This window comes from Telopea speciosissima, chromosome 1, assembly GCF_018873765.1.
Source record: "Telopea speciosissima isolate NSW1024214 ecotype Mountain lineage chromosome 1, Tspe_v1, whole genome shotgun sequence".
NCBI classification, from domain to species: Eukaryota; Viridiplantae; Streptophyta; class Magnoliopsida; order Proteales; family Proteaceae; genus Telopea; species Telopea speciosissima.
In genome coordinates this window covers 70615723-70629097 of record NC_057916.1, presented here as the reverse complement: position 1 = coordinate 70629097, position 13375 = coordinate 70615723, and the positions used below count along the sequence as shown (strand labels likewise).

The following is a 13375-nucleotide window of genomic DNA, read 5'->3' as shown; positions in this document are numbered from 1 at the left end:
GAACATAACTCTTTCAATATAAATCAGATTTAAGCAATCTTGGATTTGTTTGAAAACTTTCCAATGAAAGCTTTGTTGGAAAGCTTTCAAAAAAATCCAAGATTGCTAAATCTGATTTATATTAAAGGAGTTTTGTTTTGGTCAAACCTTATTCGATACTATGTCCAATAATAATATACAGTATCAAACTTGGATCAAAACCACAAGTATTATAGTTAGTGTTCTCTATGTGAAACTAATGCATGGATTGGGTTTAAAGTGTCAAAAATTGGCAGCACAACACGAATTAGAGCAAAAAAACAATTTCTAGGCCTCGAAATCAAGGTTCGAGTTAGCTTGGAGAAAGTCCTAGGTTTCGATCGAGATATGGTCGAAATCGAGACGAACTCGATTTTTAACTCTGGTCAAAACCACCAACACTACAAACCACATGTAAAACCAAATTAAATACATTACAAATAAAATATAACAAATCATCTTTCAAAATTGGCACTACAAACGGTATGTGAATTGAATGTGAACCAATTAACGAAAACCGAATGAAAAAGTAATACTGGGCCGAATACAAAACAATTACAATTTTGATTGATTCATATCCGATTCGGAGACCGATTGATACCGTTAATGCAGCGTGGACACCTTGTCCATGTAGTCCATATTCAAGAAAAATTTGCTCCAGGGTTAATAAATGAGATCACTTATTATATTAGAATCATAGACCTTCCACTGTTTCACCCAAAAAAAATACAAGAACTTCCACTGAAACCGGTACATTTAATTAATTAAATGTGTGCAGAGGAACTATAGATGTAGGCTGTAGTCCCATCTGTAAATCCACGTCTAAGATTTAAATCCAACGGTTCTGGCAATGAATCCCCCTTACACGGCTTTGAACATCACCTTTATTCCGTGACAGTAACCGTCTCCGACAAATATTTGCACGTCGACGGTTCAGGGTCTCTGCAAGTCTGCAACTCATTTAAAGCATAGATTATTAAGATCCTTTTCCAAGTTGCAAAATACAGAATTGATGGCTCCGTCTCCTTGCATGGATTCTAACCAACTCATCGACTCGCTCACTTCGCACATCGCTCTGTACCACTCATCCACCCCCTCAACGTCTGCCTCTCCTTCTGTAAACTACCCTAGAAACTCAGTCCTCCGTTGGTTTTCATCCCTCACAGTCCAGCATCGTCAATCATCGCTTACAATAGTAGATGCGAAGTTCGCAGAAATCATCCTCCAAATGCAGAAAAAGATCCGGAGACACGGTCATGGCTGCTTTATCATCCTTTCAGATCTTCCTTCTAGCGACTGCCCTGATCTCCCAAGCCTCTGCTTTCGAAGGTCGACAGGTCTATTGGCAAGGACCAACGTTTCTAATGACTTGGAACAGTCGATTTCTCGTGCGGTTCGCATGTTCGGTTCTCAAGAAGGGGAGCGAATTGAAGAATGTTCTGCAATCGATTCAATCACTTTTTCTGAAGATTTTGTATCGAATGTGGATAGGTTCGTCTGTGTGATGGACAACATTTCGAATGGACAGTTTCTAAGAAGCGAAGAGAATGCTTTGGGCGTGGCTTGGGAGGAATTGCCGTGGTTGAAGGCAAAGGGTTATTATAGCATAGAGGCGTTTTTGGCGAACAAGTTGGAAGTTGCATTGAGGTTGTCGTGGCTGAATTCTAACGGTGGGAAGAAGCGGGGGATGAGGGCAAAAGAGAAAGAAAAGACGACTGTTGCAGGTGTTGCGGCAAATGTCTACTTTAGGAAGATGGGGTGCTTGGACTGGTGGGCAGGGGTGGATACTGGGGTGAGGAAGAAGATATTACAAGTAGTTTTAGGCAAAGCGGCCAAATATCTGGTACTTTCGGAACCTGACTTCTCATTGTAGTATATATATTAATATCTTTTTTGCTTGGCTTATGCAAATCAACAATGTTAACAGTCATATCCTCTGTTTCTGGGGAATAAAATAGGAAGAGTTAGCATTTCGGTAGATATTGTGACTGAATTGCAGGTTATTTTAAATTTTGGAGCGGAAAAGAGTGAGGAAAAGATTTTTTTTTTTAAAGATTTGTCTAGAGCACGCAAGATACAATTTTATTTCCAACAGAGTGTCAGCCAGTATTGAAGTCGGTATGTATGTATGCTCTTGACTGTAATTTAGTGCAGAAATTTTTTATTAAGGATGGTTAGACGGTATTCCTCTTCCTCACCGAACTTCCATTTGAGATTCCCTGTATCATTTTGGTTCATTTTGTAATTGTCTTCATCCTGCCCAAGTTAGGTCTGAGGCTGAATTTTGAAATTTTAACATGGTGGATAAGCCAAATCTGATAACAGAATAGGGGATCCAGTTTGATTCCTAGAGCTTCTGGGAATGTAAGTAGCAGTCCAGAACAGTACCAATTGACCAAAATAATTCAGATCTGAGAACAATATGACAGGCAGGAACTATAGTATGAAATCTAAGTTCAAACATAACAGAACTTTTTATGATATGACAATAGTAACAGAACAAAGTAACAGAACTGAAATTGAATAGAAAACAGGGGTGCCGCAGTGTGAAGAATTTGAATAACAGAAAAAAAGAAGAAGGGATATTAGGTGGAATCCACCTGCAGTGGTTTTGGAATCCGCCAAAATTCATGAAGAGAATCCACTCTTCCACCAAGGAATCCACTTTAGCCCTCGCTTATAATCCACCAAGCAACACTTCTAAATCCATAACAGCAACTACTGTTTCCACAGTAGCCAAAGTTTCAGAAAACTGAACTGATATATTGCTTCAAATCGTTGGAGATGCCATAGGCCCTTACATGTATTTAGAGTGCTTGCTAACCCAAGTAGGATAGCATAGGGACTATTTGCAGATAACCTTATCCAAAAGAAAATAACAAAAAAGCAGTTCAACGGTATAAAACACCCATGACAGCTATAGAAAGTAACATATTCCACTAAAAGACTGCCACTTGAAATTGAAATAAGCTGGAATTTTAACATCTTACCTAATCTAGCCAAGATGATATGAAAAAATAGTAACAAAATTAAAAAGAAAATAAACACCAAGATCCTTCTTCCCACTCCTCCCCCCCCCCCCAAAAAAAAAATAAAAAAAAATAATAATAATAAAAAAAAACTTAGACCAACTAACTAATAATTCCCACATTTTAGGCCTACTAAAGTGACCATTAAAATGAAAACCCCTTGGACCAAAAGCCTAACACGTATGTAACCCATCCTAAGGCTTATTTCAACTAAATAAGCCCACTTTTTTGTGATTTATATGCATCAATGGAGAAACGAGGTTGTCATCAAAGTCCCATTAAATTGGATTTTAGAAAGTAAAATCTTAACATAGTGGACGGAGGAATGAAACTTGTCCTCAATGTCCCCATTTAATCAGGTTTTAGAAGTCAACAAATGCAACTTGCCATGAGTCCTGCATTAATTGTGTTGTAATATGGGTATAAGGGTAAATCTGTCCATAGGGGCATTCTTGTACTTGTACCTATCGTTCACCTATTATAAATAAAGTAGTTGGGCTGTCAATGACAGTCAATCTTTCCGCCGAATAAAAAATGGTATCAAAGCTAAGATCCACGTTGGATCCTAGCTCTAGCTGAAGCTCTCTTCCTCTTGGTGTTCCCTACCACTGCCTCCACCTTCTCTCTCTCTCTCCCTCTCTCGTTTTTCACTTACCGCCTCCCACTCTCTCGTTTCTACTTACCGCCCACTCTCAGTGGTATTTTCCTAAACCATTGAGAGTCTCTACTCTCTCCCTTCTTCTTTCGGTCTCTCAGATCCACCATAATATGAGCTGAGAGACCCCATTCCAGCATCAATTTTTTTCCCTTTCAGGGTTTTGTTCCCAATTGTTGGTTTGTGATGTTGATGTTTTTTGTGATCGTGGTTGTTGCTTCTCTAGATTGTGGTATATTTTAGATCGGTCGCCTTCCTTCTTCAACTTGTGTGAATTGATTGGTAATTATGTCAAATCTTACCATCGCTTCAATTGGAATTGAGGGGACGAGTCCTGGGACTCATAATGATTTCCCTTCTTTCCCTATGAGCTCTGTTCGACTAGATGGGAACAATTATTTGATATTTTGAGGTGGTTGCGTTCCTGTTATCTCTCCATTGATTCATGTTGATATGTTGAATATATTACAGGGGAAACTGAGAAGCCCACTATTGCTGGTGCATCATAGAAGAAGTGGAGTTCTGATGACCCCTTGATGATGCCCTTTCTCATCAACTCTATGCAACCCTAGATTGCTTGGGGTTACCTTCCCTTGGATACTGCTGCCAAGATTTGGAAAGCTGCTCAAGATACATATTCCCAGGTTGGGAATGATGCACAATTGCACATGTCTATGAACTCCATAAGAAACTTCATGAGACCAAGCAAAAGGATCTAATTTTGTCACAATATTATTCTAAGTTACGCAATTTGTGGCAGGAGTTAGACTTTTATGATACCTTTTAGGCTACTTGCACTGTTGATTCCACTAGTTTTAAGAAGCGGGAAGATAAGTTCCGGGTGTACGAATTTTGGCTGGTCTAAATGTTGATTATGATTAGATTTGTGCCCAAGAACGCTCTGCCTTACTTTCTGGGTATAGTACACAGCCTAAAGTTGACTCTATTTGTTCCAGTGATCGTCCTCCCTCTGCACGGGATCCTGTCAAGTGTGACTATTATGGTACGGAATGACATACCAAGGAATTCTGTTGGAAACTTCATGATCGACCTACTTCCTCCCATCTCACGAGGCCGCAGTCGTGGTAGATCCTCCCAGTCCCATCCTCATCATACTGAGGCATATGAGTTTGCCTCTTCCAGTATCGGTCTTCCCTCTCTCAGGAGGAGCTTGCTATGCTCCGACGCTTGATGACTAAATTGGAGCCTCCATCATCCCTTGCACCTGCTTTCGCTTCAGCCTATACATCTACGCTGGTCACCTTTGACTCCAATCTTGTTCATTTAGGTATTTATTTTGGTGGTCACTGTGCATTGGTTGTCTTTCGTCCTTGGATAATTGATTCCGGTGCCACTGATCACATGACTGGCTCCTCTAGTCTCTTTTTTTCAATACTTTCCTTGTTCAGGTAAAGATAAGGTTTGGGTTGTAGATGGTTCTCTCTCCTCTATTTCTGGGAAGTGTTCTATCACTTCATTCACTTGTGCTCCCATTTTATCCTTAGCTTCTGTCCTACATGTTCCTGATTTTTATACTAACCTTCTTTCCATTAGTCATCTCGCTACTGATCTGAATTGTAAAGTGATTTTTTTCCCTTCTCACTGCATTTTTCAGGATATAGAGGCGGAGAAAACGAATGGCTGTGGTACATTGCATGGTGGTCTCTATTTGCTCGATGATGACATCTCTTCTGGTTGTCAAGCTCATCAGACTGATTCTGCTACAACTCCTCTATCTGATTTATTACTTTGGCATAGGCATTTAGGCAATCCTCCTGTTGGAACTTTAGTTAAAATTTTTCCTCATTTATTTAGGAAATGTAACCCGAAGGACTTCTTTTGTGATGCTTGCGTTTTGGCCAAGCAAACTCGTTCTGCTTATTCTAATTTAAATAATAGAAGTACTACTCCTTTTTTATTAATTCATTCTGATGTATGGGGCCTTGCCCGTTGTACTTCTATTTCGGGTTACCATTGGTTTGTTACTTTTATTGATTGTCATATGGAGGTTACTTGTGTTTATTTGATGCATCACAAGAGTGAGGTCTTCCGCTGTTTTCAGCTCTTTGTATCATGGTTCGCACCTAGTTCAACTCTAACATTTGAATCCTCCGCAATGACAATGGTAAGGAATATATGGATGGTTCGTTTTAGTCTTACCTTGCTACTCAAGGAATTCACCATCAAACTAGTTGTGTGGATACACTGACTCAGAATGGTGTTGCTGAACGTAAGAATCACCATTTGTTAGAGGTGGCCCCTCTTGTTTGAGATGCATGTCCCTTCCCAGTACTGGAGTGAAGCCGTTTTGACAGCAGCATATCTTATTAACGGGATGCCTACCCTGGTTCTTGACTTTCGTTCTCCTCTTGAGGTTCTCCCGGGATTGTCTACCTTTCTCATCCCACCAAAGGTCTTTGGGTGAGCTTGTTTGGCCTGGTCTAGGAATGAATGTCTTGAATCAATCTAGGCATTCAATCTCATATTGTTAGAAATCCAAGAATTTGTTACTATGGATGTGGTCTTTAATGAGTTTGCTGCCTATTTTTCTTCAGCACCTCTTCCAAGGGGGATCCTAATCATCGTATGTTTAGTGAAGATGTGCCTCTTGTTCCTTCCCTAGCTCCTCCCATTTCAGCTCCTTCAGTTCAGGGGGAGATACAAGGTACTGATCAGCCTACTGTGAAAGTGTATGTTTGTTGGGATCGTGAACAACAAATAGATGCCACCACAGCTGTACCACCTCTTCCCAGTCAACCGCCACCTCTTGATCTAGGTTTTACTCGGTCTGGTAATTTTTTTCCCGATTCTCTTAGTAGTTATGATCATGGAACTAAATCTCGGTTTCACAGGTTTTCGAGACGAGTTGGCCAGGTACTTGAAAAAATGCATGGTTTCGATTGAGATGTTGGTAATTTCGGAAGTTTCGACACTTATACCCATCAAAACTTGGGGAAGCCTGGCTCGAAACCAGTACAGATACTTATGTATGCCAGAAACCAGACTAGAAACGAAGACAAACATTTATTTATGCCTAATATCATTTAAGTAAATGAAATAGTATTTGTATTTCATTTACTCAAGATATTATTCATAAATAAACAAATACCCCCTATTTGAATCCAATAAAAATAAAGCTTCCAAAACAAAGCTTTCTAACAAATCCAAGATTGCTTAAATCTGATTTATATTGAAGGAGTTATGTTCTGGTCAAAGTTAATTTGGTGGGCACAAATGCTATCAAAATGGCTCTGAATGAAAATAATTTTTTAGACATAAAAACAAATGGATATTTTACCGCATTTTTGGTTTTTAACAATGTTTTACCAAAGATTTATGGAATTTATAGATTTGAGAAAACCCCAGCATTTGAAAGTTGAAAATTTCACCTACCGCCGAAAATCCACTTTTTTGTTCTTGAATTGAGGGGTTGACTTTTTATCCTTTCGGAATTTTATTTTTTAACTATTTATATTGGATTCAAATAGGGGGTATTTGCTTAATTATGAATAATATCTTAAGTTAATGAAATACAAAAACATTTACTTAAATGATATTTGGCATAAATAAGTGTTTGTCTTGGCAATTATAATTCTCAGTACATTGTATGAACACTAGTAAACTTGGGTAAAAAACCACAAGTACCATTTTTGAGTTTTTTATTTTATTTTAATTATTTATTTATTGATTACTTTTTTATGAAAAAGTTCATGCATTGTGTCTAAAATGTAAAAAATAGGCTACATACAAAAAATCAGACCTAAAAAACCATTTTTGGGCCTCGAAACCACTGTCTCGAGTTGGTTGGGAAAAAGTACTAGGTTTCGACCATGTCTCAATTTCAGCCTGGTCGAAACCTGAGATCTTGAACCTTGGTTATGATCCATCTCTTGACTTACCGCTGTCCGTAAGGGAATGAGATCTTGTACTCAAGACCCTATTGCTCGGGTGGTTTCGTACAACTCTCTTTCCCCTTCATATCGTGCATTTGTGTTTTCCTTGTTTTTTGTCTCTCTTCTCCAAAACTGGCAGGAGGCTCTTATAGACCCACGGTGGAAGGCAGCCATGCTTGAAGCCAATATTCATCTCTCCAACAAGAATGGTGATCCTGTGGATAAGGGACAGTGCCAACGGTTAGTTGGGAAAAAATTGATCTATTTATCTCATACTCGTCCAGACTTTGCCTTTGCTGTCAACTTGGTTAGTCAGTATATGCATGATCCCCATTCCACATGCTAAGAAGCTGTATATCTTGTGTTATTTAAAATTTGCTCTAGGAAAAGGGGTTCTGAAGTAAATCCTGTTTTCCTACTTTCTACCCATATTTTAGGTTCTTGCCTCTTTCTCCGAAGTCTCTAGAGGTTTTCTATTTGATCCCATCTGGGATTAGACCTATTCTAGTTCTTGTCTTACATTAGGTTCTTTTGTCTTCCCATGGTCACTTGCGAGTTAAGGCCTTTATAGATGCAAATTGGGCCGGCTCTCCTGATCGGCGATCTACAACTGTTTATGGTACTTTTGTGGGAGACAACTGGTTACTTGGAAGAGTAAGAAACAGGCTGTTGTAGCTCGGTCCGATGTTGAAGCTGAATTTCGAGCCATGTCCCATGGCATTTACGAATTGATGTGGCTCCAGAGTCTTTTGAAAGATCTGGATCTCCCTGTTCCCTTACCGATGATGCTTTACTGTGACAGTAAGTCTGCCACCAGCATTGCTCACAATCCAGTTTAGCACGATCGTACTAAGCATGTGGAGATTGATTGTCATTTTATTAAGGAGAAGTTGGAACAAGGGTTAATCTGTATTCCTTTTGTTAAGTCTGGTGACTAGTTAGCTGATATTTTTAGCAAAGGGTTAATTAGTAAGTTGTTTCATCCAATTGTGTGCAAGTTAGCCATGCGTGATATCTATGCACCAACCTGAGGGGGAGTGTTGTAATGTGGGTCTAAGGGTAAATCTGTCCATAGGGGCATTCTTGTACTTGTACCTATCATTCACTTATTATAAATAAAATAGTAGGGCTCTCAATGACAGTCAATCTTTCCTCCCAATCAAACAAATTGAAACAATTCAATTACTCTTCCATTCTCTATTACCCTAGAGGGACTGTTATACATAGCTTTCTGATGCAAATTTCCTACGACTTGGTTGATTTGATTTGGATGAGTTTGGTTCATTATTGAACCAGTTTTTTGACTCAAACTAAACCCATGTGTTGAGATTTGTTGGGATTCCTAAAAAACAGGATTTGTAGGACCCAGTTGGATTCTTATGACTTATTTTACAGGAATATTATCTCCAGCTACAAGTTTCCAATATTTTAGGAAACTAAAACTGCCGTCTGTTATATCCTGCGTATGGAGGGATTAGAGCTCATTAAAATCAGCCCCTATGGGCCCAAATGCCCAATATGTAGAAGATATGGCTTACGATAAGGAAGTTACACAGATCCTATCTTTTAGGATCTGTCATAGTCGTGGGAGCTGTTTTAGGGAATTATCACATATGGAGATATTTTCTTATATGGGGACAGCATTTGTGGGCCCAGTTGAAGACAGATTTGCAAGATTTAATGAAGCTTATCTTCAGCCAGATATGATCCTTGCCTGGAAGATTTATGGTGGAGCCTAGCTTAGGGATATTTGTAGGATACTCCTGATTTTTAGGATCTCATTAAATTGTAGACGTGTGGTCTTAATTTAGTTATTATTTCTGTCTTTTATTGTAATCAGGTTACTATATAAAACCTGCATTGGAATTAGGAAGTTTCTATTTCTTTGTTCTCTTACATATTATGAAAACAGGGAGAGAGGGTTTCAGCCTCCAATGATTTGAGTTGTTGAGAATTTGGGTTTTCCCCTCTTTGGGTTGATGGTGATGCAACTCTAGCCCTATTGTGGTGAAGCAATAGGTTGGGATTGATGGTGGATCCATTCCCGTAGGCCAGGTGGTGAAGCCTTGGTCATATCTCTTTTATTTCTTCTTTCATATGTTAAAAAAAAGCCAGAAGTGTAGGAAAATTTTGTTATCAATATTGTTTGTCCTTATATGTGATGTTGTTGCAATTGATCTCTCGCTGGCTTTACTGGTTTAGATCGATTCTGCATTACTTTCCTTCAGTGTCTTGAGTTCTTTCACTTTATCAGTTTTTTCTAGTTCAGTGTTGTGGAAATCTATTTGTAACTGTTGGCCGAATATAGACTTCTAATATTGGCTCTTGGAAATGCTTCACTTGGTGGGAAAGGCCTTTCCTTGGTGTAGAATAATCTTGTTCAATTGGATGGCCAACTGGCTATTTCTTTTGCAGATTCGTCTGCCTGTGGAGGTATTATAAAGGGGATTTGTTATGTTGGATTTTGGTTACTGTATGTTGTATTCGTGGATCCCTATTCTGGGTATTTAGGCTGTGCTTTTCCTTGTTCTGTTTTGTGCCTATTATGGTTCTGCTCTCCTTAATAGATAAATAAAAATTCCCCAAGCATAATTCTTCTAAATTTTGTCACTTCACAATTTTTAATTCTAATAACAAAACTGGAACAGAAAAGTGAGTGATTAGTACTCAAGTTGAGCTCTGGAGCCCCCAAAAGTTGGTATCGATGCTTCAATCATTTCTAATAACTTCAAATCCTTGTTTTGAATGGTAGATAATAGTTGGAATCACTAGGAAATGTGATCTCTGACAATATTTTTTTCTCTAAAGGTCGACTTAAAATGAGATTTGGAGATTTCGGTCGAAATGGGTTTCTCACAGTTGAAATAAGTGAAATGAGTCAAAATGAGGAAATTTTGTATTTTACTTGATTCAAACTAAAGCACCAGCATGATTAAGTGAATGGATTTGAGAGCCAAGATTAATCAAATCTCACTCCCACTCAACCACAAACCATAGAGAAGCTGAGAAGGAGAAATGATAAAAGAGAGAAGCAGCTTGTCAATCTTCAATCTTCAAAAGTTGAAAATAATCAAATGAAAAGATTTTTTTTTTGGTAAAGAGATAAACATGGGACATTTTAAGAATTCCAAAAAGATTGGGGATTAAATCATTAGAAAAACTCTGCTGGTATTGTGTTCTGATCCTCTTCCAGGACCTTATGTCAGGGTAACAAATCGGAAGACTTTGTTCAAGACTGGTCCCTAATAAATGGCTTCTTCTTGGGATGTGCTTTTTGGAGTTTCTGTTTAACTGGTATTCAGTCCGAGGACCTGTAGATTGTTGTGCATTCTAGGCTCTTGTTTTCTTTTTTTTTTTTTGTGTATTTTTGGTGGACACTTGCTGCTTCCCTTTTCCTTCTGTTTATTTTATTTAATACATTTTTTACTTCCCAAAGAAAATTTTGCAAATTCAGGAAAAGATCTATTAAAATATTAAAAAATATTTAAGCCTGCTCAACAAGGGAATACAATAGGCTAGGTCTATATAACTCTGACTCTAGATCAGGGTTGATAGTTCATAGATATAGGTACATATCTGGGTCCAACTTGGATATGCATTAGATCCATATGTCTCAAGAAAGGTTCAAGAATCAAGATTTTGGTTAGCATCTGTGCTTGGACCCTGATCCTAGCAAGTTTTGAAGAATCCAAACCTTACAGCTCTCCATGACATGGACTACAAGGAATAGTTACCATAGCAATGAGTGTCAAGTTGTAGTTCTTACATTGAGTATGTCTAATAAGTTATAAACATGGAACTAAATCCGGTCGAAACTCATATCTCGTTTCAACACAGACCGAGATATCTCGGTTTCAAGTTTCAACTGAAACCGAGACGAAACTTAAGGTCATTACTGGATCGTACCAGTTTTCGACCATATTTTGAATATTCCAGTAGTTTCGACAAAAAAACACCGAGTTTCGACCAGCCCAGTTTCGACCAGTTTCAACCAGCCCATGACATTTTGAGTTTGGCCCAGAAAAATACCAGGATTTGACCAGGTTTCGGTCAAAACCTAGGAATTATCGGTTTCGGCCAGGGTGGAAACTGGCCTCGAAACTGAGATTTAGAACCTTGGTTATAAAGAGAAGGGTGAAAATAAAAAGGTATAATAAGGTATGCACCTGTATGAAGCATGTATATTATCGTCTAAAACTCCATGCATGGAGCCATGGAGCCATGGAGCATGGATATATCCATTTAAGAAGACTTGGTTTTATTAATTTTTTTTTTAAAAATTTGGGCAAAGCTTTCTGCAAGGGCAGCCTTGGAATGGATTCCGTCACGCTGCCTATTTTCTGCCACATTGACTGATAATTTGGTCATTCTGACTGTTGGATAGGGATGAAACTCCCTTGATAGGCTCATGTTTAATTTAATAGTCTATCTACAATGTATGCATTATGTCTCAGGTTTTTTCTTTTAGTTATTTTATTAGGGCAAAGTTTATCTTGTTGGCCCAAAAAACTGCCACGTGGAATGTTGTATGGGTCCCAAATTTTGTGTACTAGTAGATTGATGCAGATCAAGTAGATAGATCTGCTAGTGGTGGGAAAGAGGGAGAGGAGCAGAATTTCAGAATCATGGGGGGGGGGGGAAGTGAGAAAGGAGAGAGAAGGGAGAGAGAGAAAGAGAGACAAATAAGGGGAAGGAGGGGAGGAAGAAGAGGAGAGAGGAGAGAGAAGACAAACACGGGGAAGAGAGAGAGAAGAGAGGGAGAGAGGAGACGCAACAGACTCTTTCAATTGAAACTAAATCAATCCATTAATCAAAACTGTGGGGGGTCTTAGCCATTACAAGATAATTATATAAAAAAACTGAAGATAAAGTTAACGCACACGAAAAGTCTTCCATGACTTAAAAACACATATTAACAACCCTCACTTGATCAGATTACCTAAAAAATAATCGTAGTCTCCTCCAATAATGCAACATAAATTCTAAACAAAGTAAAGAAAGCAAAATACTAAAACTAGGTCACGGTTTCTGGTTTTTAGAAGAACCAGAACTGAACCATCTCTTGGGCCATGGCTGTGGGTTGAACCAGAATTTGATCCAAACAACGCAACCCAAATTGAACCAAACATGCTTTGCATTATAGACCAAGGTTCCCTGCCAACTGGTTAAGTTTCAGCCCACTTAGATTTAGTTAACTGGAAAAATAAAGCTTTGAAAATCCAGTTGTACAGGAGGACTACAGGAGAGTGCATGGCACTACATGGATGGATGACAATACATGGGTGCAGGGACATGTATGGGAGGAATTTGATTGAATTTTTGTCTGGATTTGGCACATGGCTAATGCAGATCTATTTAATGGTCGGAATCACCACATTATCCTGCCATGTGGCAAATTACATCGGCCGACCAGATAAGCTTATTTGCTTATCTTTTTGGGGGGTGGCAATCTTCGCTTTAAATTAAATAACAACTTTTATTAGATCATGGTCAAATAGAAGAAATGGCAAAGCAGGATGGGCCTGAAGCCACCTGCGACAGAGAAAAGGGAAAAAAGAAAAAGAAAAAGAAAAAAGCATCTGTGAGACTGTGAGAACAGAAACAGACTAGTTCGTTGAAGGAAAAGAGTGCCCTGGACTTCATCTCTATCTGCCAAGCAGTTCAACTGTGAAGCAAAGTGCCTTATGTGCCTGTGCAATCCTCCAAGGACCATCCTTAATACACCCAGGCTATAACAGTCTCTGAATCTCATTTTGCCATAATGTTAGAAAAGCTCTCGC

General features: G+C 38.7%; 1 protein-coding gene across 3 annotated transcripts in view; it reads left to right on the top strand.

Moving 5' to 3' along the window:
• Positions 1–1004: 1004 nt before the first annotated feature.
• LOC122666894 overlaps positions 1005–13375 on the top strand; it is a 54995-nt gene continuing 42624 nt past the window's right edge. For all 3 annotated transcript variants that reach the window (XR_006333725.1, XM_043863005.1, XM_043862996.1), the window contains exon 1: positions 1005–1861. Coding sequence is in view for 2 of the 3 variants with exons in the window: in XM_043863005.1 (XP_043718940.1) it covers positions 1031–1861 (831 nt within the window). In the remaining variant the exon portion in view is untranslated. The remainder of the gene's footprint in view (positions 1862–13375) is intronic.